The sequence below is a fragment of the Hypomesus nipponensis genome, chromosome 27, assembly GCF_054491055.1.
Source record: "Hypomesus nipponensis isolate SF chromosome 27, ASM5449105v1, whole genome shotgun sequence".
NCBI classification, from domain to species: Eukaryota; Metazoa; Chordata; class Actinopteri; order Osmeriformes; family Osmeridae; genus Hypomesus; species Hypomesus nipponensis.
In genome coordinates, this window is record NC_140387.1 from 12,005,467 (window position 1) to 12,031,618 (window position 26,152).

Sequence of the window (26,152 nt, forward strand, 5' to 3'; positions counted from 1 at the left end):
ATAATTTTTGTGGAGTGACCTGTTTTCGTTTCTCTACAAAACGCTCGCAAATATGTGTGTATGTGCCTATATGTGCCTGCTGTGAGCTGACACAGTGAACGGTCCACCATTCTATCCAACGTTACGCAACCAATTAAACGTAATCTTTGGATTCTTAACTTTAACGCACATTTTGGATTATATCACTCCCTTTCACTTAACTTAGTAGATTTTTAAATAGTAATATTATATCATATTAAATAATTATATATTATATTAATAATAGAGCATAATATGAAACAATAGATTGTTTTCTATAGTCAAACAATATAAACTCCTCAAAAAAAGTTCGGAAACGTTATTTTGGTCGATTATTCCTCCCTTTCAATAATACCAACTGGTATTGTATTTTAGATCGTTGGAAAACCTGATTAGTCACCTTTACAACGAGGTACAACTTGTAAGAATCGTGCATTCATGGAATGAGCAACACAGCTAACCGTGTGGGTAGCGGCCCAAAAAAATGTGCCAAAATCCCCTGCAATATTCTTCTGTTGGTATTCACTCTCGTTTTGAGTTGCTTGATGGATTGGATAATTGCACTCTCCCACAGTAATAAGGAAAAAACAACACATATTGGAAATGTTTACACTTTTTTCATTTTACACTGTCAGGGACCTCAGTAGCATGTGGAAGGTTCATACGCAGCCACAACAGCTTGGCCCCTCCTCCTCATGCTGGTCACCAGCCTGGTCACACACTGCTGTGGGATGGCATCCCATTCCTCAACCAGGATTTGTCACAAGTCACCAACATGTTTGCGTTGGTCACTCTGGCACGTACAGCACGCCAGAGCTGATCCCACTTGAAGCTCAAAATGAGAGTGAATACCAACAGAAGAATATTGCAGGGGATTTTGGCACATTTTTTTGGGCCGCTACCCACACGGTTAGCTGTGTTGCTCGTTCCACGAATGCACGATCCTTACAAGTTGTACAAGTGACTAATCAGGCTTTCCAACGATATAAAGTACAATACCAATTGGTATTATTAAATGGGAGAAATAATTGACCAAAATAACGTTTCCGAACTTTTTTTTAGGAGTTTATATTGTCATATCGCCCAGCCCTACCATACACAAACACACATTCATACATAGGGTGACTTTAAAACGCATAACCACTGTACGAGGTAAACCAGAGCCGACATCCTGTCACACTTGTAGTCTCACTAAACCACATCAGTCAACCCTAATCAGCCTTCTTGCCCCCATCTTTACAAGAGTAGAAGGTGGAGAATTGTGAGAGGAGTATTTGTGTAATGTTTGCTGCTTTGTTTTAATGTTGTGTTTACTGTAATCTTGATTCGAGTAACTACTCCTTCTTCCTGAAAGATAACCAAGTCATCCTTGGTGTCTACACAAAGCTAACATTATAAAACAATCATTCAACTATATTTTGTAACTATACCAAAACGTCCAGATCTATCTCGGAGTCCAGTGATACCAACGATCATCAGGATTGGCGTTCCAAATAATCTCACCAAGTTTATCCCAGGATTCAACAAGATTAGTGATTGCAATATTAGTGATTGCAACACTACACAACTAAGTAAATCTAACTGTGACCTGATTGAAATCTCATGATCCCTGCTGGGCGGCAGCTCTTTGACTTTGGATATTCTTCAAAGGGGCTCTCGGACCAGGGGCGGAGCCAACGGAGGGCACAGAGTGGCACGAGTGCCCCTCCTGGAATCTGATTGGTTCTCAGGTGCCCCCCCCCTATTTTTATTTGCTCTGAATGATGTCAATCTCAGTAAGAAATTATTTAACCCTTGTGCTGCCTTCGGGTCACATGACCCAAAGGTTCATAAAGAACCATCGTTGTGTTTACCCAATACAAAAACAAATGTCTTCTTTTTTTCTTTTAACCTTCGCAATGTGGGGTCTGAGACAGCCCAACGGTTAAAAGAAAATGCTTCACTTTTTTTTTGTATGCGGTAAATTTGTCGCAATATGACGGTGGGTCACAATGACTGATGGGTCAGAATGACCTGAACATAACACAAGGGTTAAGCTCCTTTAGCGATCTGCCTGGACAGAACATGACAGAAGCCATTCCCGCTTTTCCTAGAGGTTTACACTCTGTAGACAGCGTAAACTGAGGTACAATAAAATTGTAGAAGAGGTAAAGTGTTAAGTTATACGTAACCTAAGGTTAGCTAAGTACAAAATATTAGGTAGTGATACTGTTGGAAAAAAAGCACGGAAATTAACACAATTATATGGTGTGCTTTATATGGTTTATAGCAGCGTTCCCCAACTGTGTGTCCGCGGAGTGGTACTGGGCTGCACAAAAGAAAATGTATACGATTATTTCCTTAATTGATTATCAGAGTCTGAAAGGCGTTTTAATCTGAAAAATGACCGGATTCTCTCCTTCTCTGCGGGCCTTTTCCCCTGAGCAAAAAAGCTCTGCAAAAACGTTTGTTTACTCATTTTTTAGCAAGTTTGTGGGCTTCATTGTGCGGTAACAATCACGCGCGTCTCTTCCTCTTGACACGTGAGAGTTACCACTCAATGAAGCCTGTTTGAGACAACAACTCTACTAGTGTTTTGGATGAAGGCTGAATATCCTGAGATCGCCACAAAAGCACTGAAAACCCTTTGTGAAATCACAGAATAAACTGGATAAAAGGAACACACTTCGGGTGTCACTGTCGTCTACGTTTAGTCTTGTTTACACACAGTGGGACTGACGGATCGAAAGCTAGCTAATAACAATATAGCGTCACTGTGTCCAATCCCGACCGCTGTAAACCACTATTGTCCACCCAGTTTCCGGTCTTTTTGCCACCATTTTCTTTTGCAATCGCTAGCAGAGTGTAAGTAGTATTATTTAAGGCATACCAAACAATCTACGTGTCAAATTTTATAAACATATAAGGACGTTTACATGTTTAAATAATTTTGGAAAGTTACATTGATGAGAGAAAGCCGAAAGACCACTCGGGCGACAATCTTTACTCTGAAAAGTATTTTTGTATTGTCATCGTTCTGCTACTATGGGTTAGCATACAAGTGTATTTTTTTGAACGCTAGCTTAACATTACTTTGTATAGCCAATGCCAAAATATTATGGAAGCAAATCGTGACCAAAATTCAAATGAAAATGCATTTCCAGAAATGCTTTTTCATTTTAAGAATGTGGCTGCATTATTTGACTCATAAATAAAATGAGTAATCAATCATTCTATTTGCATTTTAATTTTCTTCTTTAAGACTGCTCATTCTTTCACTTAATTAAAATGAAAACGAAAAAGACATTTGAAATTTAATTTTCAAAATATGCCCCAGCAAATAGATACCAAAATTCGATTTGAAATGTAAAATTCGAAAATGATTTCCAGAAATGCGTTTTCATTTGAAGAACGTGGCTGCAAAATCGTGACCACAATTCAAATTCAAATGCATTTCCAGAAATGCATTTTCGTTTTCGTGTCCTGCCCGCAAAGAACTGCCCATAATTCGAAAATGAAAATGCATTCTGAGCGGCGCAGCAGAGTGACGTCAGTAGCCTCTCTTCTTCAGCTCCCTGCTGACCGAGCTACCCATCTTGTTCGGTAGGGGGCGGTGTGCACATACGCATTGCATTACATGACCAAATTTGCCTAGAAATTGACTGAATTGCCGGGTCTTTAGAGGACGCATCACAGATCATGGCGCTCCCTCAAATTGTGCGCTGATAGAATTAGCTGAGCTGGTAGAAACTAATAATATATCTGAGTCTGATGCCCGTGACCGATTAGAACAAACTGAGTTGGCAGTTGCTTGAGGAAGACCCAGATCATCTGGGATAGCACACATACTTCTTGCCGACGTCGGCCCGATGTGTATAAGATACGTCGGCAAGATGTAGTATGGAGATAGTTGGTATTTGATCTAAACTGACTTCCAGATGATGTGTGGACGATGAATTAAATCACACCCGGCCGCACTACAGATATATTCTGATAGATAACTCCTTATATGCTGTTAAATAGGCTATGTCCGATCTCTCAGAAAGCAAATATTTCACTAACCATAACCGATATGAAATGTCACTTAGCAAATGAACATAGCCTATAGGCTGAACATTGACTTTGATAGGAATAAAGAGACAATGAAAAATATGCTTGACCATCCAAAATTGGCTATTAGCAATACAGTACTTGATTCAACCTGGATTTTCTGTGTGGGTATTATAATTAAGAGACACAATTGAAATTCATGATTTTATATCAGGCTGGATGTTGATGGCATCAAGCTCTTAAAAGAACTCCAACACAGAAAAGAAAAAAACGAAACATAAATATATAGGCTATAGCTTTGCCAGTTGTTCCACGTCTTCCATCGGTCTCCGCCGCCCTCCGAGTCTGTCTCGACTCACTTGGTAACAGTAACTGCCGATTTTGGCAAAGGAGAAGACACAAGTGTTTACAAGTTTCATAAGCACTTGCTCAATACTGTTCCTCCAATGAGCAACTGAGCTTTTGTTCTGAGGTAAAGTTCGGTCGTTCTGAAATCGTCTGCTTTTCCCTGTGAAAGCAAGCTGTTTCACCTTTGGCCTATTTCAGACAAAATCTGAATTTCCGCAATCTGAATCTGAATTTCAGCAATCTGAATCTGAATTTCAGCAATCTGAATTTCAAGAATCTGAATTTCAAGAATCTGAATTTCAAGAATCTGAATTTCAAGAATCTGAATTTCAAGAATCTGAATTTTTGGATCAAATAATTCCGTTTAATTAAATTCGGCATACAAATAATTCAGATATATATTAAACAGCAAAATATTTCAGTTTTATGAAATTCGACACACAAATATTTCTTAACTTTCATATTCAAATTCAGATACCTTTGTCAGCTTTAGCTCCATACACTTTGTACATCTTTACTGTATCTCCCCCACACATAGCATTTCACTCCACTCACTTTCTTCCAACGTCAGAACCACACACCCCTGTCACAATAAAAGCACACAAGAAAATACCTTACAAGTATCTGCACAATTAGAGGGAGCGCCATAATCTGTGATGCGTCCTCTAAAGACTCGGCAATTCAGTCAATTTCCCGGCAAGTGTTGTCATGTAATGCAATGCGTATGTGCACACCGCCCCCTACCGAACAAGATGGGTAGCTCGGTCAGCAGGGAGCTGAAGAAGAGAGGCTACTGACGTCACTCTGCTGCGCCGCCAGAATGCATTTTCGTTTTCGAATTATGGGCAGTTCTTTGCGGGCAGAACAGGAAACGAAAATGCATTTCTGGAAATGCATTTGAATTTGAATTGTGGTCACAATTTTGCAGCCATGATCTTGAAAATGAAAAAGCATTTCTGGAAATGCATTTGAATTTGAATTGTGGTCACGATTTTGCAGCCACGTTCTTCAAATGAAAACGCATTTCTGGAAATGCATTTTCATTTTCGAATTGTACATTTCAAATCGAATTTTGGTATCTATTTGCTGGGGCATATTTTGAAAATTAAATTTCAAATGTCTTTTTCGTTTTCATTTTAATTAAGTGAAAGAATGAGCAGTCTTAAAGAAGAAAATTAAAATGCAAATAGAATGATTGATTACTCATTTTATTTATGAGTCAAATAATGCAGCCACATTCTTAAAATGAAAAAGCATTTCTGGAAATGCATTTTCATTTGAATTTTGGTCACGATTTGCTTCCATAAAATATATAATCATGTGTGAGGTGATCTGTAGTCGAGGGGAGGAAGGGAGGGGGGCAAGGGACTGACATGAGAAGAGTTCAACACAACATCCAGCAGGTGGTTGTAAACAGTCAAATGAGATTTTAACGCATAGTTTGGAGATGTTGAAGCGTGATATTTTATTGTGGAGGACATAACTACGTCCCCGGATATACTGACAGCATTGATGGTCAGTTTGGTGACCCTGGATCAAGTTAATATCCCTGGAAAAACAGCAGGGGCGAGTGTTTACTATGAGGATAAGTGCGGTTGGGTTTAGACGAGGGTAGCGCACAGCTAATTTACCGGCGCCAGCGTCTTTTTACCATCTCTAGTAAAAGATAAGCGAACTCAATTTTTTTTAACAATATTTAGCTCGAAAGGAAGGAGTTAAAGCTTAACGTGAAATCAGTAAATCAGATGAAAACGTGATACAATAATTTGTATCAATATTTGAAGTGGCATTTTATCAGACTGTTAGCTAAAAACCGGTCGGGATTGGACACTGTGACGTTAATGATGGAAAACCAGGCTAAGAAACGTAAAGATGGGGCTGAAAAATTAAGAGACAAAAATACATCACATTCACTAGACAAGATTTTACCAATTGAAAAACGGCTATGTTTATTTTAAATAAAACTCCCAAAACTATTTTTCGCTCAAATCAGTAAAAAAAAAAGTTTGCGCGCTCGCATTAGGTGTGGAAGTCGCTTACTCAGATCACATCAAACCCAGAATGTGCATGCATTAGCAGGGCAGCTGTGGTGGCGTAGGGGGGGTGGTTCTGGTGGGCCAGTTTGGGGGTCCAGGGCCTATCTTTCCTCCTTGCTGATCCATGATAATATGGCTTACATGAAATCGGTCCGTGGCGCAAAAAAGGTTGGGCACTGCTAGTTTATAGGGAACATTAAACAATGAAAAGGAGACGTGAAATTAAAGATTCTTTACTTAATTGGATGCCCGGCTAATTCACGGCTGCTCCCCCCTGTGCCCCTCCACTGAAAATATTCTGGAGCCGCCCCTGCTTTGGACCCAAACAGGCCTCATCCTCATTGATCAACCCTGATCAAACCTAACTATGGCTAATGCCCTTTCCTCCTTGTTGCATTGGCGTGAGCTATGTTTATGATTTGTAAAGAAGTCATTATTGACTGTATAATTTCTGTCTTTAAGTTAGACAATTTAATTCTGTTCATTGAAACCAATCTCTCATATAAAATCATTAATCTAACTTGTTCATACCATCCTTATTTACTTAAAAATTAATTAATTTAATCATTTCTAAAATATATTTTTACATGTGCATGTTTACTACTGTTAAGATCAGCACTACACTTAAAACAAATGTATTCTTTTAGAATAAGATGATTACATATTAGTATATGTAATCGGTTTCCTTGGTTTTTAACCCAATACCATGGTGGTGCCCCTTTAACTAAATACTTGATTAGAAATAAAGTATATCCACACTCCACTACAACACCATACCAACATATGCCCTCACACACAATGCACAACATTCACACACTGAAAACATTTTGCTGGATTAGTTGGATACCCCATGTGTGGGTATCATAAGATTTCATTGCAGCCAATAAAAACACATACATAGGGGGAGCAGCTGTAAGAATGGAATGATGGATTAGCGTGGTAAGTGTAAACTGGTAGAGAAGAGTGGCAGAGTGTGAAGTGAGACATTTATACACACAAGCGTAGACAAGCCCAGACATGTCTCTCTCTCACACAAGTCTTTGTGCCTATGCCTAGACACACAAGCAGACACAGACACATATAAACATGCACTTGGCCATCTACATGGCCACATATACAAATGTACTGCACACAAATGTACTGTACCAGATCCCTTTCTGATCCTCAGCCTAGTAGGTAATTGAGTTCATTATTAGCCATGTGCTGTCTGACACCCCCCAGACTGATGATATCTTTCTGGCTTCTCTTATCTTACTCTTAAAGACTCACGATGATTTATAAATACAATCAAATAACATCAGACTCATATTCATTAGGAGGGAAATAATTCTGCATGTGTCACAGCCCTTGTTATGCCAATAAACACTATTTTGCTTTAGAAAAGATTGATATTTTAAGGCAGACAGCTCATTAGTCAAACTTGACACAAACAGTAATAAGTTCTGCATATTTATGCCACTTTGGTAAACCCTTTGTCTCACTGGGGGCAGAGCTTGAACATGAACAGAACATGATCATACACATATCATACACAACCTCATATAATACAAAGCCAGGACACACAGACACACTCATACGCACACGCAATACTTACTACTGTAGCAGCCAGCCAGCAGTCAAAGGTTCACAGCTGTGCATATTAGCTCAAATTCTACATCCCTAATGTTGTTTCCTCTACAGTTGTTTGAAAAAGCATTAGAAGAGTGAAAAGGGAGAAACATCCTGTCCTATTTCAGGAATGCTGCTGATTTCAGCTCTAATTTTCCTCAAATTGTATGACGAACGAGATCTTCCCTCATGGCACAAGCAATTAAGATTACTATGGGGGGGGATCAGTGCGTAAAAATAATATTCTGGCTTTCGCCTGATCACTTTCAATGTTTCTCAGATTTTGTCAAGAGCTGTGACTTATATGAGATCATTTAGCATATTTAGTTTTTTACCCCGCAATGCTAGGATTTTGCATGTTTATGACTTTTAAAGTAGAATCATTCTACTTCAGTTCAGGAGAATTCAGGATGCTCTCAGCTAACTAGACATATTCAAATTGAAGAAAATCATGGTTATGAAAGAATCTTTCAATCAAACTGGTTTGATTACATTCTTGATTTAACAAGTATCAAACCAATCAAACAGGCTTAGGGCATGACCATGCTCCCACTCTTGTGTAACCCAGCTGTCGACTGGGTTACGCTCCGGGCATTTGATAATTTCATGCCACATCAGGCGAGTTTGCAAAGATTCTACAAAGTATGTGTTGCAAGCTTGGAATGAGCAAACAAAGCAGATACTGTGATGCTGTATGGGCAGGTGATGGAGAGCTAAATAAACCAATAGCAAACAACCAGGAAATTGCACCAACAGCACAGGAAAATGGGAACATTTAGCCGAAATGCAGTTTTGTACATGGTAATTGAATGCCCATAGAAGTCATTAGCATAAAAGCACACATGCAAGTTATGTCAAACATGTATTAACAAAAAACAGTAAAAAGACAATGTTAAAATGAATGTCTTCCCCACACATGCATCTCAGGACATTATGGTGCCACGGGACGGAGGCTTGCTGATGGAGCTCCATCCGTGCCGTTGGATTAGAGGCTAAGATTGTAGCGCCTACCAGACGTGATCTTAAATTAATACATTATTTTTGTTTGAAGTTAATTAATTTTTCAGGCAGATAAAGTGCATACATCTAATCAATTGAAGACCACATAAACAATGATTGATTGGTTATTATTGGCTACATACACAGTTATTACATTTCACATTGACAATTTACCATTTAGGAAATATATTTTATGCATACAGTACATACCTGAGGCACTAGACGTTCCTGCCTCAATCCCTCCAAACTCCGTCTGAGGTAAATGAACCTGGCTTTGCATTGCTCTGGTGTTCTTGAGACCCAAGACTAAGATGCACTGACAGCCACTGCTAAATCCTTGCACACAATTCTAGTCATAGCATTTAATTTCCCATATCAGCCTTGTGAATTTAGATTGTCTTAGTCTCTGCATAGTTACTCCTTTTTGCATAATCCCCTTGTGTACCATCGGGCACCTGATTGGTAATAGGGACCATCCAAATTACTCAATCATGCAATTATTCCACCCACATAGTGATGCTGGTCTTACCGAATTCCGGATTAATGGAATACAAATTATTTTTATTTTGCGCGTTAGACAATTAGTTTGTACTAAACAATACACCATACATTAGCTGGTACCCTGGTGTTAGACTTTACCCTAGAGCCATTGAGGTAACTAATTGTCAGAAAAAAATATGAAATGAGAGATGAGGCAATGGGAGTCTATGATTAATGATCATCAAAGTCTCCATGTACTGTTGGGGTCTTACCTTCAGCCTCACGAGGGCTCCAGTGACCTGAGGGGGCACATGGGCGGGGGGAAGAGGAGTTGGAGGCGTACTGAAGCAGGACCCGGCCCTCGGTGCATTTGTCACACACTGATCCCACTTCTCTAGGAAACCAACAGGCAGGCATAGAAACAAACTTAGATACAGTCCATCTGGAAAAGCATAATCTTTATTAACTGGCTACGGGGACGGTTTAGCTCTGAAAAAGACCATTGGTCAGGAGTAATAATTATGCATTGGTCCTTCCAGTTGGTTTCACTAGAAATTCATTTCACCTGTCATAGAAGTGTCCAGTGATGGGGGGGAACCACTCCAGAGTGATGGCATCATGTTGTTGTTCCACAACTTGAGGTGGCATAGGCACTGGGGGTGGTTTGGCCACCGGTTGCCAGGTTTGGTAAATAAGGTCAAGGTAGCAATGCATTCTGGCCACTTGGTTGAGGGTGAAGGAGTCTGTACAGTCATCATCTGCAAATAGAAGAGAAAAGTATTAGCTGGGCCAGAAGTTTTCTTCAGCACAATGTGATAAGCTAGTACTGACAAGCCAGACAATGCCCAGAGTCAAAATCCAGATGCAGACACATTTTGATCAAACTTAATGTTAGAGATAAGAAAAGGCAATATGGCCACACAGGGAGTACTGTTATTAGTATTTCAAATTATCTTTATCATCGACTGGTCTTACTAATCACATAATCAAAGCTTTTATCAATACATTTCTTCATTGAGATTTTGAACCTGGCTCATTCTGAATTGCATTTCCTTTGCACATAGAATATTTGTGACATAGGATTAACATTCTGATTGTGTGTCTGAGCGTGCGTGTGTATAAGAGAGAAAGAAACCTTACCTGCATAGCTCATGTAGTTGTTGTATGGTGTGTGTGTGAAATGTCGGCGGCCACAGGTGTCGTTGCCTGGTTCTGGGTCTCTGCAGTGTTTGTATTTTGGGGTTGGGTTGGTATCTGCACATAGGTCTCCTGTCTCTAACGAGGGTTCGGTCTCCAGACACACATCATTGCATGATTCAATCTCAGAGATCCCCCGGAATACATGGTACAACCCCAGACTGTGGCCAATCTCATGGATCATGGTGTGAGTGTGACCAAAAGTGCCATAGAAGGAAGGGTTCAGAACAATGCCACCTGTAAATGGAAAGGGTTAATGTTGTTACACACAAAGACACTTTACAAATACTATGTAAAAAAGGTGTAATCATACACACGTTATACAAAAACCTATTCATCCTCATCCAAAAATTGGAGAGTAAGAGTTGGACTCACACAATGCATTATTCACCAATACACACTCATTATCACCTTCCTCCATGTCAGAACAGAGGTTGAGATTGCTTAGGGCTTGAACTGTAATTACACATAATTAACAATGGGGTCGCAGGTAAGTGTGTGTGTTTGTATGTCTGCCTGCATGTGTGTACATGGGTGTATATATGTGTGCGTGTATCTGTCTTTACCTAAATGTGTTAGGGCTTCCTTGTCCCAGGGCCAAGTGGCTACGCCTGCCAGATCTTCATCAGATGAGTTGGCAAAGAACACATTTAGGTAAGTGGAGCCATCCAAATTCAAGATTTCTTTCAGCTCCTTCACGTCCAAATAGGCCCTGGAGCGAGAGCACACAGAGACACTGAGACTGTCTGCGATTTAAGAAGTTCCACAAAAAATTTTCATTTCCTATGACATCCAAAAGTTTTTTGTAGAGCAAAGACCGTTCTGATTTTAAGTTAATTATGCTTAATCCTCTCCTATATTTCTACATGTACTTTTGGGTCTGGGAGAAGAAGGTTAAGTGATGGTTAATTTGACCTTACAAAGAGTCCTGAAGCAACAATATCTGAAGTGATTGCAACTGCTGAAGAACAAAACATATCTGATTACACTAGGTTCCACCAGGGGCCAGTTGCATAAAAATAGACCTAGTCTAGACTTAAATATAACTTTAAATTTGACTTGGCATGGACACATAAATGCACCTGTTGCATAACGCTTCCCTCTGAGTGACTAATGTAAGATTGACTTAGATGGCCTGTGGCACAATGCAATATGGGCGAAATAAGACACTTTGCGAAAAAATACAAATGGCGGACACAACAGCGACACTCAAAGACAGAAGATCATCACATGAAAACCTGTATCAGTTAGAGGAAGACATTACTGAAAAGGTAGTTTTAAGTCATTTTGTATGCATTTTTAAGCTTCTTAATTTAACCCCAAAACTACTTACATTTATCGACAACTCTGACGAGATAAATCCTTTTGTAATAAATTATGCTAATATAGTGACGTACTAACAGATTGTTGGCATAGCAGCTAACCCCTTTCCGCAAGGCTTAGCCAAGGGGAGAGATGGCTAACTTTTCTACCGCAAATTAAGTCATTAATTTTCTTACTATTTATGCAGGTCAATTAGATTAGTCTAACCTGACAATTCAATACTGTCTAAGGCCAAGTATAGTCTTAAACTAAGTTTATGCAACTGGCCCCAGTTCTAAATCAGAACTTTATTGAAAGTGTGCTTTAGAAGAAAAAAAAATACTAAATGTAAATGTAGAAGCAAATAGCTGTGAATTTGCTCAACGTGTTCATATTTCATTGCATTTACAGTTTTTGGGAACATATTACCAAAACTGAAACCAAATGCATTCCCACTTGTGTACCAGTTTGAAAGATTGATCATAAGGAGTTAAATTGAATCTTGTGGTCTCGGTAAATTGTATTGCATTGGAAAGCTCTGTGAAGATTGTTGCAAATGTGTGCTTATTTGCGTTTGGTGATTCACCTGAAGATGAAAACAAATCAGACTCATTTGTGGTGACTCCCCTTATTTGGCTCAATACAAATGTAAGCCCATCAATCAGAGGTGCTCCCCGTGAGAAACCCAACTATTGGCCTTGGACCCTTGCGAATGCTCATTTCTGTGTAAAGGTTGTTATTTTGAATGTTTTTATTTGGTCCACATTAGAGACCAAGCATCCACACATCTGTCTCTCTATCCACACTCTGTTGGTCTAATTGACTAATTTATCTACCTACCACTAGATTCTTAAATTTATACAAACCATTTTTAGGTTCAGACAACTATAGAAAATTTAGTCCCCCCCCCAATCCTTCAACAGAACAAGGGAGTGCAATACTGTATCAGAGAGTCGTATCTTGGCCTACTGAAGGAAAGAAGATAGGTTAGACAACAGGAAAATCAGAGTGAGCAGATGATATAAGGTCCCTCTTCCTAATAATTTCAGGAATTTTGTAATTTCCGCTCAAAATATTATCCTCAATTTCTTTTCTGGCAGGCTTTATTCTTGCTATGAGAAAAAAGGGTTGGGGGGAAGGGGAAGAGGACTCATTGGTGGATCAAAAAACTACCACTACTTCGATCGAATGCAGTGGCTCTGTTACCATGACACTTCAAGAACTATGTTGGCCGGCAGAGTGATGCAATGGAGGACACTGAACGTAAAACAAAAGGTTTAAAAAGGGGTATGGAGTGTGTGTGTGTCTGGGCATGTTTAAATATTATTTACTTGTGAAGACACAGAAGTTGGGATTAAGAGACAGGGAGTTTAGGTAAGGGCCAGGAGCTAGGGTTAGGTGTAGGGTTCAGGTTAGCTTTTTGAGTTGAGGTAAAGGTTTGGGTTAAGTAAACAGGATTTTGTTTGATTTAACTCACAGATGTGTGCGTCCCCACCAGAAAAGCCATACAAATCTGTGTGGGTGTGTAACACTTTTATCTGTGTAAAAGGGCACTTTCGTTAGTCACTAAACTGTATTGGATGGAAAAAGACTGGTAAGAGGTCAGATGTCAGTATGTATTTGATTGGTACATAATAGACATGTAGATTTGAACCTTTACATGTATATGTAGAGATTGCTTGATAACAAATACAGGCTTGTTTCAGGCCTGTTGAGTTCCCTCCCTCTTTTCCTCTCTCACTTTCTATTGCTCAACTACTTCTATCCCCTCCATGGCCCCCAAGTTCTCAGATGAAGTCCTGTCTCTGCTTGGACACTCCTCTCACCCCCTCTCTTTGCCTCATTCCTCACCTCGCCGCTTTCCTCGACCATTCCCTCTCTCTGCCATTCACCCTTCACCTTTCTTTGTGCTCTCTAGCCTCGTCCCTCCTCCCTTCCCCTTGATTTCTTTCTTCCTCACTCCTTGCCATTCTCTGCCCCAATTATGCACTATGGTAAATGGACTATACAGACTTTATATAACACATTTAACAGCACCTCACAGTGCACCCAAAGTGTTTTACAGTCGCCTCTCATTCACCCATTCACACACACTCACGGCAATGGAGCTGCCATGCTGGCCTACCCATCAGGAGCAACTTGGGGCTCAGTGTCTTGTTCTACACTTCAACACATGGCCAGGAGGAGTCGTCATCATACCACCAACCTTGCGAATAGAGGGTGACCCTTTTAACCACCTGAGCCATGGCCGCCCCCAGGCAGACTATCCCTGTGCTCAGACCCGGAGTGGCCATCGGGAGAATTGGGAGAATTCCCGGTGGGCCGCTCTGCCCGCTCATAAATTGGGCTGGAAGATCACCTGCTTTCTCTTTGTTTTTTCACGCACCGAATAAAACTATGTGTTAAGTTTGTTAAGTTACTCTGTGACGGATAATAAGCTAATAGGCTACACTAGGTTTTAATTTAAATAAGCACATGATCAGACCGTGCATTAAAAAGTGCCGTTTCATCTTTGTTGCTCATGCTCTCTTTCTGAAACACTAGCGCGTGTACGATGGTTGTTGGTAGGGAGACAACCCTAAACCATCATTTATTGTTGTTGCGGGAGATAGCAAGATTAAGCTGATGCGAAAATAATAAAATGAATGGGGAAAAGATGCCAGGAGGAACTGAAAAAGCCAGGTAAAAAAAGAAGGATCTGTCACTTAATAAACATAGGCAAATATAACAATATGACAGGCACATATAACAATATGAGTCCAACGTAATGTTTATATTACATAAAGCTCAAAAACTATTTTACACTGAAATTAATGCAAAAAATTGCGAACGTGCCCTACGTGCTCTTGCATTCACGTGAAGTTCCGATTTCAGCTCACATAAAAACCTTGACTAGGTCCCAGGTTCAGGCTAAGCACCGAATGTTTACAACATAGGGCTCAGCCCCTGTTGGGGATGGGCTGGTTTTGGCCATTACACTCCTGGGCTGAAAATGGTTCCCACTCCGGCCCTGCCTGTGCTCATCACTGGTGTACCACTCTTAACAGACAAGCCACTAGAGGAAAACATAAAAAGTATGTAGCAATATGAACAAAGATGTATGTGACAACATAAGATAAATCGTGTGTGAGAGAGAGAGAGAACGGGGCTATGAAAGGTAAAGCCTAGCAAGAGACCCCTGAAATACAGACGTCAGAAGGGGGCGGCGAGGGTGAGACCGCTCAAACTGCCACATTAATGCTTTTATATCTGAGATGGAGGATTATGACTTCATCCATTTGCACCAATATATAATTCATAGAAGGCCATAAATTGTCCTCATATACATATGACTAAGGTACTCAGTGAGTGAGAAAGCTGCTGCATGTTGGCATGACAATAGTAGCTTGACAGCCAAGAACAGTTTTAATCGGTGGACCCCCGACTCCCCTGTCATCGACTCAGTCAACACCACAGACTCTAAAGCCATCATTCATCCCTATCTTTATTACCACTGTCCTTTTTTTCTTCTCGTCCTTAGTCTCTCTCTTTTTTCCACTCCCTCCCTTTGCAGGGAGAATGTAGGAGGTGTCAACACTTGGATTCTGAGGACACTGCCTGTTCCCAAATTAGAAGACAGATGAAAGACATGGAGCTCACTCAAAATTGTGATTGTTTCCAGTACTTGAGTTTTTGAATGTGAACTTGAATTTTATGTAGGATGTCTTCATAGTGTAACCCCACACCAAATATGACCTTGGAGTATTCTTTCAAAGGAAATTCATTGGGATCTGACAGTATTATCCAGATGATATGTTTCTGGGCACCTGGTCAGTGTTATGATCCTGTGTGTAGTGAGTGTGTTGCTAATACATAACCACAAATAGCTCTGATCCATACTTGAATGGAAAGACAAGAGGCCATTGATATCTTAGGCACAATTCTGGCCTGTCAGATGCATTGGCTGTGGAATTTCTTTTTGGTGTCTTTTGGAAGACAGACAAGCAGACATACATGCAACACACACTGGTGCACAGGTGAACCTCCCCTCCAGAAATCAAACAACAAGTGCTTTTACAAAGGTGTCACAAAGCTTTAGAAAGGGAGTGGTAAGAACCACGATTTTACACCCAAGCTCTCTATTACGCCCCTGTCATTAACATGGGGAGCCTGGCTACTTTATGGGCCAGGGGTCTTGGGGTTTAGACGACAGACTGTAAAGCACCTAACTCCAGTGCCCTTGGAGAATAGCTTCTATGAAAGAGGAGAAGAGGAGACTGAGGTGGATGAGGGTGGTCCATTTAATAAAATGCCACTGTGTTGTGTGAGAGAAATGCTTGGAGAGAGTAAAGGTCAAAGATAGAGAAAAGAATAAAAAGAGAGGGGGTAACTAGGAAGAAATTTGACCATTACCTCCAGACAAAGCCGAACCAGAAGCGTGACAAGCTTGTGTCTTGACCCGCAGTGATCAAGTGTGGCAGGGAGGCTGGTAAATCTTAGATTGAGCAATCCTGGGTGACAAGCATTTCTAGGCACGTATTTAGTGTTCAAAAGCATGTCATAGTACTTAACTAGTCCTATAACTATTTGTTATTAAGACTATTTATCAAGGTGCTGGTGAGACAGGATAGGTTAATGTCCTCCTTGCATTAAAAAGCATGAAGCTTGGTAACAACAAGCCTGTGACAATGATGTTAAATATTTCCTTCAGAGAAAGGAAAGAGACTGAAACAGGGCTGCAGTTAATATATTGCCAATTGTATTTGTAGACAAGCCTTTTATCGGAAGGGAGGACAGAGTTACAGACAGAGGGAGGAAGAAAAAGAGAGAGAGAGCAGATTTACATTTGCTCAAGCCAGATTCCTAAACAGACTAAATGGTAACAGACACAAGGGCAAAAAAATAAATAAACACCGGACCTCACATCCATTGTTCACTTGCATATGTGACGTGTTGTTCATCCATAGTCCACAATTAAGGAGGAATGTCAAAATAATGTTGGTAGCCCAGTCCACCAGAAGGAATCTCTAAACGTATTATAATCAAAGCAAAATATGAATCCAGTAGTGTTTTTTGTTTTATCAAACTTTACTATTCTTTTTCCAGTGTGCATGTTGTGCTGTATCTATGGCTACATTCACACTGCAAGCCTAAATCCTCAATTCCAATGTATTTATTTATCAGATCAGATTTTTTTGCGGGACATTTTTTTAAAATGTGGCCATTATGAGATTCCAGTGTGAACTGGTCACGGTCCTGAACTGACCCGCATGTGCAAAAGAACAATAACAAACCCGTCACAAGCAGCACGCTCTCATACCAAAGGAAACATTGAGGTCAGCGAAGTCAGTGTTTACGCATTTTTATAAAGTCATGTTCTGTGGAAGCCAGTGAATACTATGTGAGCAGGCAATAACAGAGGAGGAGGAGAAATGTAAAAAAACAACAAAAAACTGTCAAAGACAGACCTGATATGACCTTTCTAGTTTTGCGCTTTGGGCTGTTCACACTGTCATCTTAGTAACAGTCTCTCATGTGTCACTTGTGTCTAGGTGTCTCATGTGAGGGGACAAAATCTGATTTGGGCCATATCCTGCGGTAGTCTCACTCTATCCAGAGTGGCCTTCTTCAAAGTTGGGTCCACTATATGGTGCCCTTGGAAATATGTTGGAGAAACAGTATCAGCTGATGAATGGTTTTGGTATGATGAGAAAAAAAAACAAAAAAAATGGAATGGATGACAAGAGATGTGCTTTTTCCTTTGGCATCACCAGAAACTTTTTAGTCACAGTTTTAAATACTCTGTTTAAATACTACTGAACGCCAAAAAAGTCACTGTTACCAGGATTTTTCAACCTGTGGGATTCTTTTAAATTCCAAAACAGTGTCTGTCACACCTAGGCTCACGGAAGCAACCTACCAGGAGGCTGCGCTCTGTCTCTCCGGAGTTCTCAATAGGATTCCTCATTGTTTTTGTTAGTTTTATTATTATTATTAGGGTTCCTCCGGTAGGATTTTGTTAGTATTCTTATTATTATTATATTTCTCCGCAAAATGGCCCATTTGCTCAAAAAGTACGATTTTTTCCAATTTGGCCCAATGATACAACAGGTCCCTCACTACTCCCACATGGCTAGTGGCCCATATGTGCCCATAGGTGGCGCTATAAGCCACGCCCAAAGTCTACGTGATTTCCCCAGCGCCCCATTATTCTACAATTCCTGAAAATTTGTACACATGCCTTATTTCTCATGGGAAACAAAAAGCTTCAAGGATTCATATTGTCAGACTTGAATTTTCTTGTACTGTCCAAATGTGGTACAACTTTCAGAGCCCTTCTCCTGATGAACCATAGATCCAATCAACTTGAAATGTGTTACTGATGTGCAGTGCTTGAAGTGGAGAAAAAAAGGTGCCGGTAGTCTCTTGCCTTGGCAAATCATTATGGAATTTGGGATTTCTACAGTGAAAAACAAAACTTGGATTGCTGGTACAACAACAATTTATTGTTAGCCTATTTATTAACAACATAAATGCATAGCCTCGGGAACAAATTTTATCAGGGGGGTGGCTTAATGTTGCGGGGCGGCAGGGACGGACTGGGAATAAAATTAGGCCCTGGACTTTTATCCCGACCAGCCCACCAGAACCAGCCCCCGTATAGCTACGCCACCACAGCTGCCTGCTAATGCATGCATAATCTGTGTTTAATGTGATGCTAGTTTGGGAATTCGATACTTAAAGGCCAACTTTTTTGGCCTTTATTTGAGCGCAAAATAGTTTTTTGAGCCTTGTGTACAATAGAAATGGCTGTTTTTTAATTGGTAAAACCTTGTCTAGTGAAAGTTATGTCTTTTTTCTCTTTATTTTTCAGCCCCACCCTTACGTTCCTCATCCTCGTTTTCCATCGTTATTCTTCTCCCGGTGTTCCCGATGGCCAGTCCGCTACTGCGGGGCTATTCCACAGTGGTGGATTTTAAAGTCATATCATTTTAAATTCTCGTGCTGTCAGGGGGTGCTGCAGTACCCTCCTAGTTCCCGCAGCCATACATAAATGTATTTATTTAAACAAGTTTGAAGCTCATGATTTGTAGCCTACCCGATGTTTCTGGTCGGACTTGGACCTCTGTTGACGTGTCTGGCTATGGCACACGCGTTCTTTTAGTGCCTTTCTGAATCCAGGCTAACATTAATAGCACTAGGCTACTTACAAACGAAAGTCGTTTAGTTTATAGGTTTGAAAGCAGCATTGAAAAATCTGTTTTACTCAGGCATCAGTTAATGCTGTCTAGATCACTTTTTCACACGCGAGAAAAGGTGCCGGTACGCAAGAAAAGGCGCCGATAAGCTTAAGAGTATAATGTAGAGGTGCCGGTACTGCGTACCGTTGAGTACCGGCTCACTTCAAGCACTGCGGATGTGTAAAATAGATTTTTATAAAGGGTCAAATTGAACTAGAAAGGTACATTTCCTGAAGAAAATGTGTGTGTTTGCTGAAAGCAGTTGAAATGATTGTTTTGATGGCTTGAATAGTGAAGGTTTAAAAATGTTTTAAAAGAGGTATGTGGTTTAAAAACTAAATAGTGAGAAAAAGTGTTAAAAGTATATCTGTCATTGTTATGCATTGCAATATTTTCTTACTGTTGAAAATTGAGAAAATACTGATGAAAAGAGTATCTTATTCACTTTCATACATTTTTAAGCGTTAAAAGTATTAAAGAATGAAAGACTGAGAATCTGAAAGTTTGAATTTAGAAAAATGAGCAAATATAGTGATGAAGAGTATATTGCATAACAGTTATCATTATCATAACAGACAAAAGTATGTCAGCAGTATGAAGGTGAAAAAAGTGTTGCTTTGAAACCAGAATGGTTAGACAGTGTTAAAGGTATATCTGTCATTGTTATGCATTGCAATATTTTCTTATGGTTGACAAAGGAGAAAAGAGTGAAATGAAAAGGGTATCTTATTTAATTTCATAAATGTTCAAGCTTTATGTTACAGCTCAATGCTCTTAAGACAGTCACCCCCATTACCCTGTGTAACCCCAGACAACACTTGAGTCCTTCCGCAATTGGGAACTAAACATCAGCTTCCTCACCAAAGCATAACAGAGAATGTACTTCCTACGGCAGCTGAAGAAATTCAACCTGCCAAAGACAATGTTGGTGCACTTCTACTTCCACGTCTGTTTGAAGTTCTTGGAGAATAAAGCACATTCTGATTCTGAAAAGTATTCATAATTGAAAGATGTAAAAACAGAAATACAGTTTGAACCGTTGAACAGTGTCTATATCATAGGCCTATCGGCATTATAAGTATTATAACTATGATGATTTTTCAGTTGGCTATTTTTTGGTGCGTAGTGCGCGTTATGGGAGCGGCGGCAGTGGCGTCTAGACTACATAAACACGGTTTTTGACGTGATTTAACAATATTTTGATCGAACGAGTTGCAATAAAGTACTCACATTAAGTAAAGTTAGGACTGCGTTCATAACGTGATATAACATTTTAGTTGACATTGTCCAGGGCCCTTTACATGTCATGTGCCACTGGGCAAGTGCCCAGTTCCCCTTGTTAATCCGGCCTTGAGCGTCAGCGCTCTTGGGTACCCATCATGCAGTGCGGCATGTCAAAAAACTGAGACTTGAGGAAAGTAGTTTGGTTACAACAGCCATGCGAGGGATTTCAGTTGTTGTGTTCGTTCAGTTAGATGTTTGTAATGTTACTGTTTGTTAGTTAACGTAATCGTGTTCGTCACCCCGAATGTGCATGATGTGTAGTTTAATGGGAACAGAGAGTCGGGAACAGAGAGTCGGGAACAGAGAGTACTTAACAATTAAAGGCTACCAGGGGCGGATCTACCGGGGTGGCATGGGGTGGCAACTACCACCCTATAAATAGCCTTGCCACCCCAGTTGGCAGCTTTGAAAACAAAGAAAAGTTGTGGCTTATCTGACATTTGCAAGAGCTAATTTCTAATATCCGACTGCAAGCGAATGCAGCATGAGACGACTCCACTCCCCCCCCCCACTCCACCGAGTTGGACATTTACCACAGCGAATTTCTATATATATATCCCACTGCAAGTGAATGCAGCACTACACGACTCAAACCCCCTACCCACTCGTACATTTGCGAGAACAAATTTCTATACAAGCCTCTAAACATTTTTTTTTTTTTTTTACATTTTCTGCGGTTATTCAGACAAAAAAACGGAATCACGATATCCTTCCTGTTCTTTTGTCGGAGCAACCGAAGATGTTCCACAACAGTTTGACGCGGAATAGGCTATGGTCGATTGAATGTTGACAGACTTTGAAGAAAAGTATTGATCCATCCTCATAAAGATTGCCTGAACACTCACTGTCCCTGTATATTCCTGTCATTTTGGTTGATAAGTGTTTCCGTGTCAATTCTTCAGGGCTGAATCTGAGCATTTTTGACTAACGTTTTAATATTGGCTATAGTCTGACATAAACGTTACTGTATCAGTTTTAGGGTTGAGAGACATCCTTTGATTGCTATCACAGACCTAGGCCACTAACGGTGCGTGTCCACTACAGCGGAGCGGAGCGGCGTGTCGGCTTCCAATCCATTTCCAATTAAACCAGGCGTTGACGCTCGTGTACGCTCCCACAATGCCCTACACGAGCGTCAATGCCCGGTTTCATAGAAAATGGATTGGAAGCCGACACTCTGCGCTGCTCCGCTCCGCTGTAGTGGACACGCACCGTAACGCTACCTACACTGGTGGAAATGGTCTCTGTTTACAGGTTAAACATTTCGAAAAGAATACAGACATAATGAGTTGACAAGCTTATTTAAATTTTGCCTCAAACCAATGCATTCTATTTGAAATTCCGCAGGTTTTCGTAAAACGTAATTCGCGAATTTTTGGCCTGCTAATATCCCACTGCACGTGAATGCAGCACTAGACAACTCCAACCACCCTCCCCACTGCGCGACTGAGACCGAAGTGAAATCAGTTTTATATTCGAGATTCAACAGACATTCATATTTGTACCTCTGTTCAGGCTCCATGTCATATTTAGGGACCGGGGTAAAAGAGTAGACAGCCTGAATGCCGAAAACATCTAGCAGCCATTTGAATACACACAATTTTCAGTGTTTCTTCAACATTTGTCAAAATAGACCATACAAACTTGTGACACATTCTTCTACTACTAGCTGGTCAAGTTGTCCAAACATTGGTTTGATGATACAGTTTATTATGGATTAGCCAATAAATCAATGAAAACATTTTTGACATTTTTGTGTTTCCTTAATATCTTTGATTTAAGGCCTTAATAATGTGCCATAGTAATGTAGCCCTATGTTTTTTAGTTAAAATGTCTTAATTTGGGGGCATTCCAAAAAAACATTGATTCCAAATAAACCTTGATTAATATGACTGCGATTAAATCAGCAGATTTACTTCTGTCACGGAAGTGCCACCAGTCAAAATCTCCTGCCACCCTCTTGCCACCACATGAATATTTTTCTAGATCCGCCCCTGAAGGCTACACTTTGATCATAGGCTATGCTGTAGACCAGTGATCAACAAGGCTACTCTTGATTGTGGATTGACTGGAATTCTGGAAAAAGATTTACTCAAGATGTTGTTTTCAAGCCATCTTTGAGAAAGTTTGGGAACAATATTGCGGTTAATACAATTGAACTGGCTGTATCTAACCATCTGTCAAACTTTCTCTCTCAGAACAACTTGCTTGACCCCAACCAATCGGGCTTCAAGACTTGGCCACTCCACAGAGACTGCCCTGCCAGAGCGGCTTCCAGGTCATCATTCTGCTGGATTCAGCGTTTGATATGGTTAACCACTAGATCCTGCTCTTCAGACTTTCTGAGATGGGCATCACTGGCACTGCACTCCAGTGGATCTCATCCTACCTGTCGGGAAGATCCTACCAGGTCTCCTGGGGAGGCAAACTGTCAGGCCCTCACCAGGTCTCCACTGGTGTCCGACGGGGCTCCGTCCTTGGACCCCTCCTCTTCTCTCTGTACACCACCTCACTTGAACCAATCATCACCTCCCATGGCTTCTCCTACCACTGCTATGCAGACGACACCCAGCTGTACCTGTCGTTCCCCCCGACTGATCCGGGGATCTCAGCTAGGATTGACGCCTGCCTCACAGACATCTCTGCCTGGATGACCGAGCACCACCTCCAGCTGAACCTCGCCAAAACAGAACTTCTCATCATCCCAGCTAAACCCTCCATCTCCCACGATCTGTCAATCACCCTGGGATCTGTGACGGTGACCCCTTCATCCTTTGCCAGGAACCTTGGGGTTACCACAAACTCTCCCTCACGGCCCACATTGCAGTCTCCCGGTCGTGTAGATTCACCCTCTACAACATCCGGAAGATCAGGAGATACCTGTCTGAGCACTCCACCCAGCTGCTAGACCAAGCACTGGTCCTCTTCAAGTTGGACTACTGCAACTCGCTGGTCTCCCAGCATGTGCAAGCCGCCCTCTTCAGAGGTTTCAGAAGGCAGCGACCCGCCTGGTCTACAATCTACCCACACACTCCCATGTTACCCTGCTCCTCATCTCTCTCCACTGGCTACCCATCAACGCCCTTATTAGATTCAAGACCCTGGTACTGACCTTCCGAGCAGTGAACGGGACTGCACCCAACTACATCAAGTCTCTCCTGCAGCCTTACACCCCCACTGCCCGGTCCCAACACAAGCTTTTCTCCTGCCTGGCCCCCCAATGGTGGAACCATCTCCCCACCTCCATCAGGGACACTGACGGTCTCCCCATCTTCAAGAAAAGGTTCAAGACGAACTTGTTCCGGGAGTACAACGGTACTTAAGAATGCTTGCTTGATTGGACCTGAGGTTAGTTTCCTCCAGGATCACAATGACTCTTATTGAGAGACTTGTTGCTCTTGTAGGTTAGTTATAACGCAGTTAAGTCTTGAACTCTTGTACTCGCTGTGAAATATTTTACTGTTGATTGTTCTTCTACAGGTACAGTCTTGCACTTTTTGGGGTTCATGTTGTTTTAATTTGTAATTTGTATAACTGCATGCTCTTATGGGTCTTCTCTTGGCATTTGTTTAGTTTTTCACAATGTATGCTTCATGTTTTGCCTGCTTGCAATGTTTGGGACTACCTCGTTGTTATGATCAGTGACCTATGCTCTTTTGTAAAGCTCTCTCTTGGAAGTCGCTTTGGATAAAAGTGTCTGCCAAATGCATAAATGTAATATGTTGTGGAAGGCAATTTTTGGACTACATCTAAACCTCATGCGGCTGCTGCAGCATTTAGGGAAACAGCGTGGATGGGGATAGTGTGCGGGCAGATGTGTCTTAATATAGGGTGAAATGGAATGAGAAATGCAATACAAAATGTCTGAAAGAGATGTATTTATGTAAATGTCCACATTGCCTTTGTGTCAATAAATCAAATATAATTTTGACTGATGGTTTTTCAAACCTTATTGGCGTCAAGGTGACATTATTCTGATGTACCATGAGCAATTTCATGCAATTTTACCTTGAAATGTTAACTGTTTCTTAACTTTTTCCCCAAGCTGACCAAAACTGTTTGATAAAATGTCAACAGTTGGTGTGTAGCAGAGGGTATAAAGAGACTGACTTGTAACCTTTTGCTCATGAGTTCAAATCCCCATTCAGCCTATGCCAACCACATGAAGTAGTTTTGCTCTCTTGTCCAACTCTTAATCTTCTATAATGTACATAAAAAAAAATATTTCCCATCTTGCGGAGGAACCCACATTGCTGCTTGCACCTATATTCGATCATTTATTTTAACTGTTGCTTGTCTACACTTTATGTTTGCTATTTTAACACCTGTGTTCCTTAAGGCCGATATGCTTCTGCGTTTTTCGAAAAACGGACACATGGGAACGAGTTCTCCGTCAGCCCTCAGAGAGCCTCGGAAAGCCTGACGTGCACCTCCTGAATTTTCTAACTATCCGTCGTAGCTACGGAGAGCTACGGAGACCCCCTTGGCTGTGATTGGTAATTATTAAGAACCGCTTGCGTCAGGGGCGGGGGTTGCCGTGACAGCAGGACAAACAGAATCCTTTGACCCCAATTGCTTGTAAAGTTTTTACAATTCATATTTCAGCTAAACAGTTCAGATGCTGCAAATCAGCATCTGAATTCAAATGTGACGAGAAATGGGCAGTGTCGTTGCTGAAAATGTGTGTGTTTTATTGATGAAACGGCAAATTTGTAAATTTGCTCCGACTTCTCGGTAACCTAGGTAAATAAACACTCGACGACGTCTAAACAAAAACCGTTGCGCCACCTACACTTCTGGCGGTGAATTGTTTTCAGCACCCACAGCCTACGGAGAACCATAAATGCAGTCTATCCGTCCGTATTTGTGCGTATCCGTGCGCCCTCCCATCCGTAAACGGAGACGCAGAAGCATATTTCGGCGTTTAGTTTTGTTGCAAAGGCTGGTTCTTTCCATAGTTCAGTTAGAGCGTTTGTATACAATTGTCAATCCATGTTTTGACCTTTTGCCTGCTCTTGCTATGTTTGGATTAACCTACTTTGTCCTGTTTGCCTGTGATTACAACCATTGCCTGCACCTTTGCCTAAGATTCTGGATTACTTATATTGCCTTGTCTGCCTGGTTACAGATCTCTGCATGTACCTTGACTGCCCTGTGATTAAATAAACCCCCTGTGCTTGGATCCCTCTCAGAATCTGTTCTTGTTACAGTCTGGACTTCATGTGGGGAAAACAGTCTAGGTGAGTTTGTTTGGCTCCATCTATGCATGGTAAACTGATTCAGTCAGGTTAAGGTTAGAATGCACTAGTCAGCCACACAGGACAAGACCCCCTCCCATCGCCCCTCGGCTTGAAGCAACGGTCCCAGTGGATGTAGCTGGTATTGCATTTCTTTTAGACTTCTGGCTCTTCCGGTCGTTTTTATTCTATTAACTCCAGTCAACATTTACAAAACTATCTCCCCTGGCTCATACTACTAGCTTTTTCATAGAAGAACTTTTCCTGATTTTTGCTAAGTTTGAAACCAATCTGAAATTGGTAAACTAGCACCCCATTTATTTTCTTACGTCAACAAAAGTTGCCTGAAAATGGGCTCACGGATACGAATGATCACAAAACGAGCACAAAAGTT

General features: G+C 41.0%; 1 protein-coding gene across 1 annotated transcript in view; it reads right to left on the reverse strand.

The window, feature by feature from the left end:
• The window catches only part of pappaa (pregnancy-associated plasma protein A, pappalysin 1a), a 299,873-nt gene that overhangs the window by 255,071 nt on the left and 18,650 nt on the right, over positions 1 to 26,152 (reverse strand). Inside the window, exons 3-6 of the mRNA XM_084693873.1 lie at positions 11,282 to 11,427; positions 10,659 to 10,952; positions 10,084 to 10,276; positions 9,791 to 9,912 (exon numbers count right to left, since the gene is read on the reverse strand). Coding sequence (XP_084549999.1) covers positions 9,791 to 9,912; positions 10,084 to 10,276; positions 10,659 to 10,952; positions 11,282 to 11,427 — 755 coding nt within the window. The remainder of the gene's footprint in view (positions 1 to 9,790; positions 9,913 to 10,083; positions 10,277 to 10,658; positions 10,953 to 11,281; positions 11,428 to 26,152) is intronic.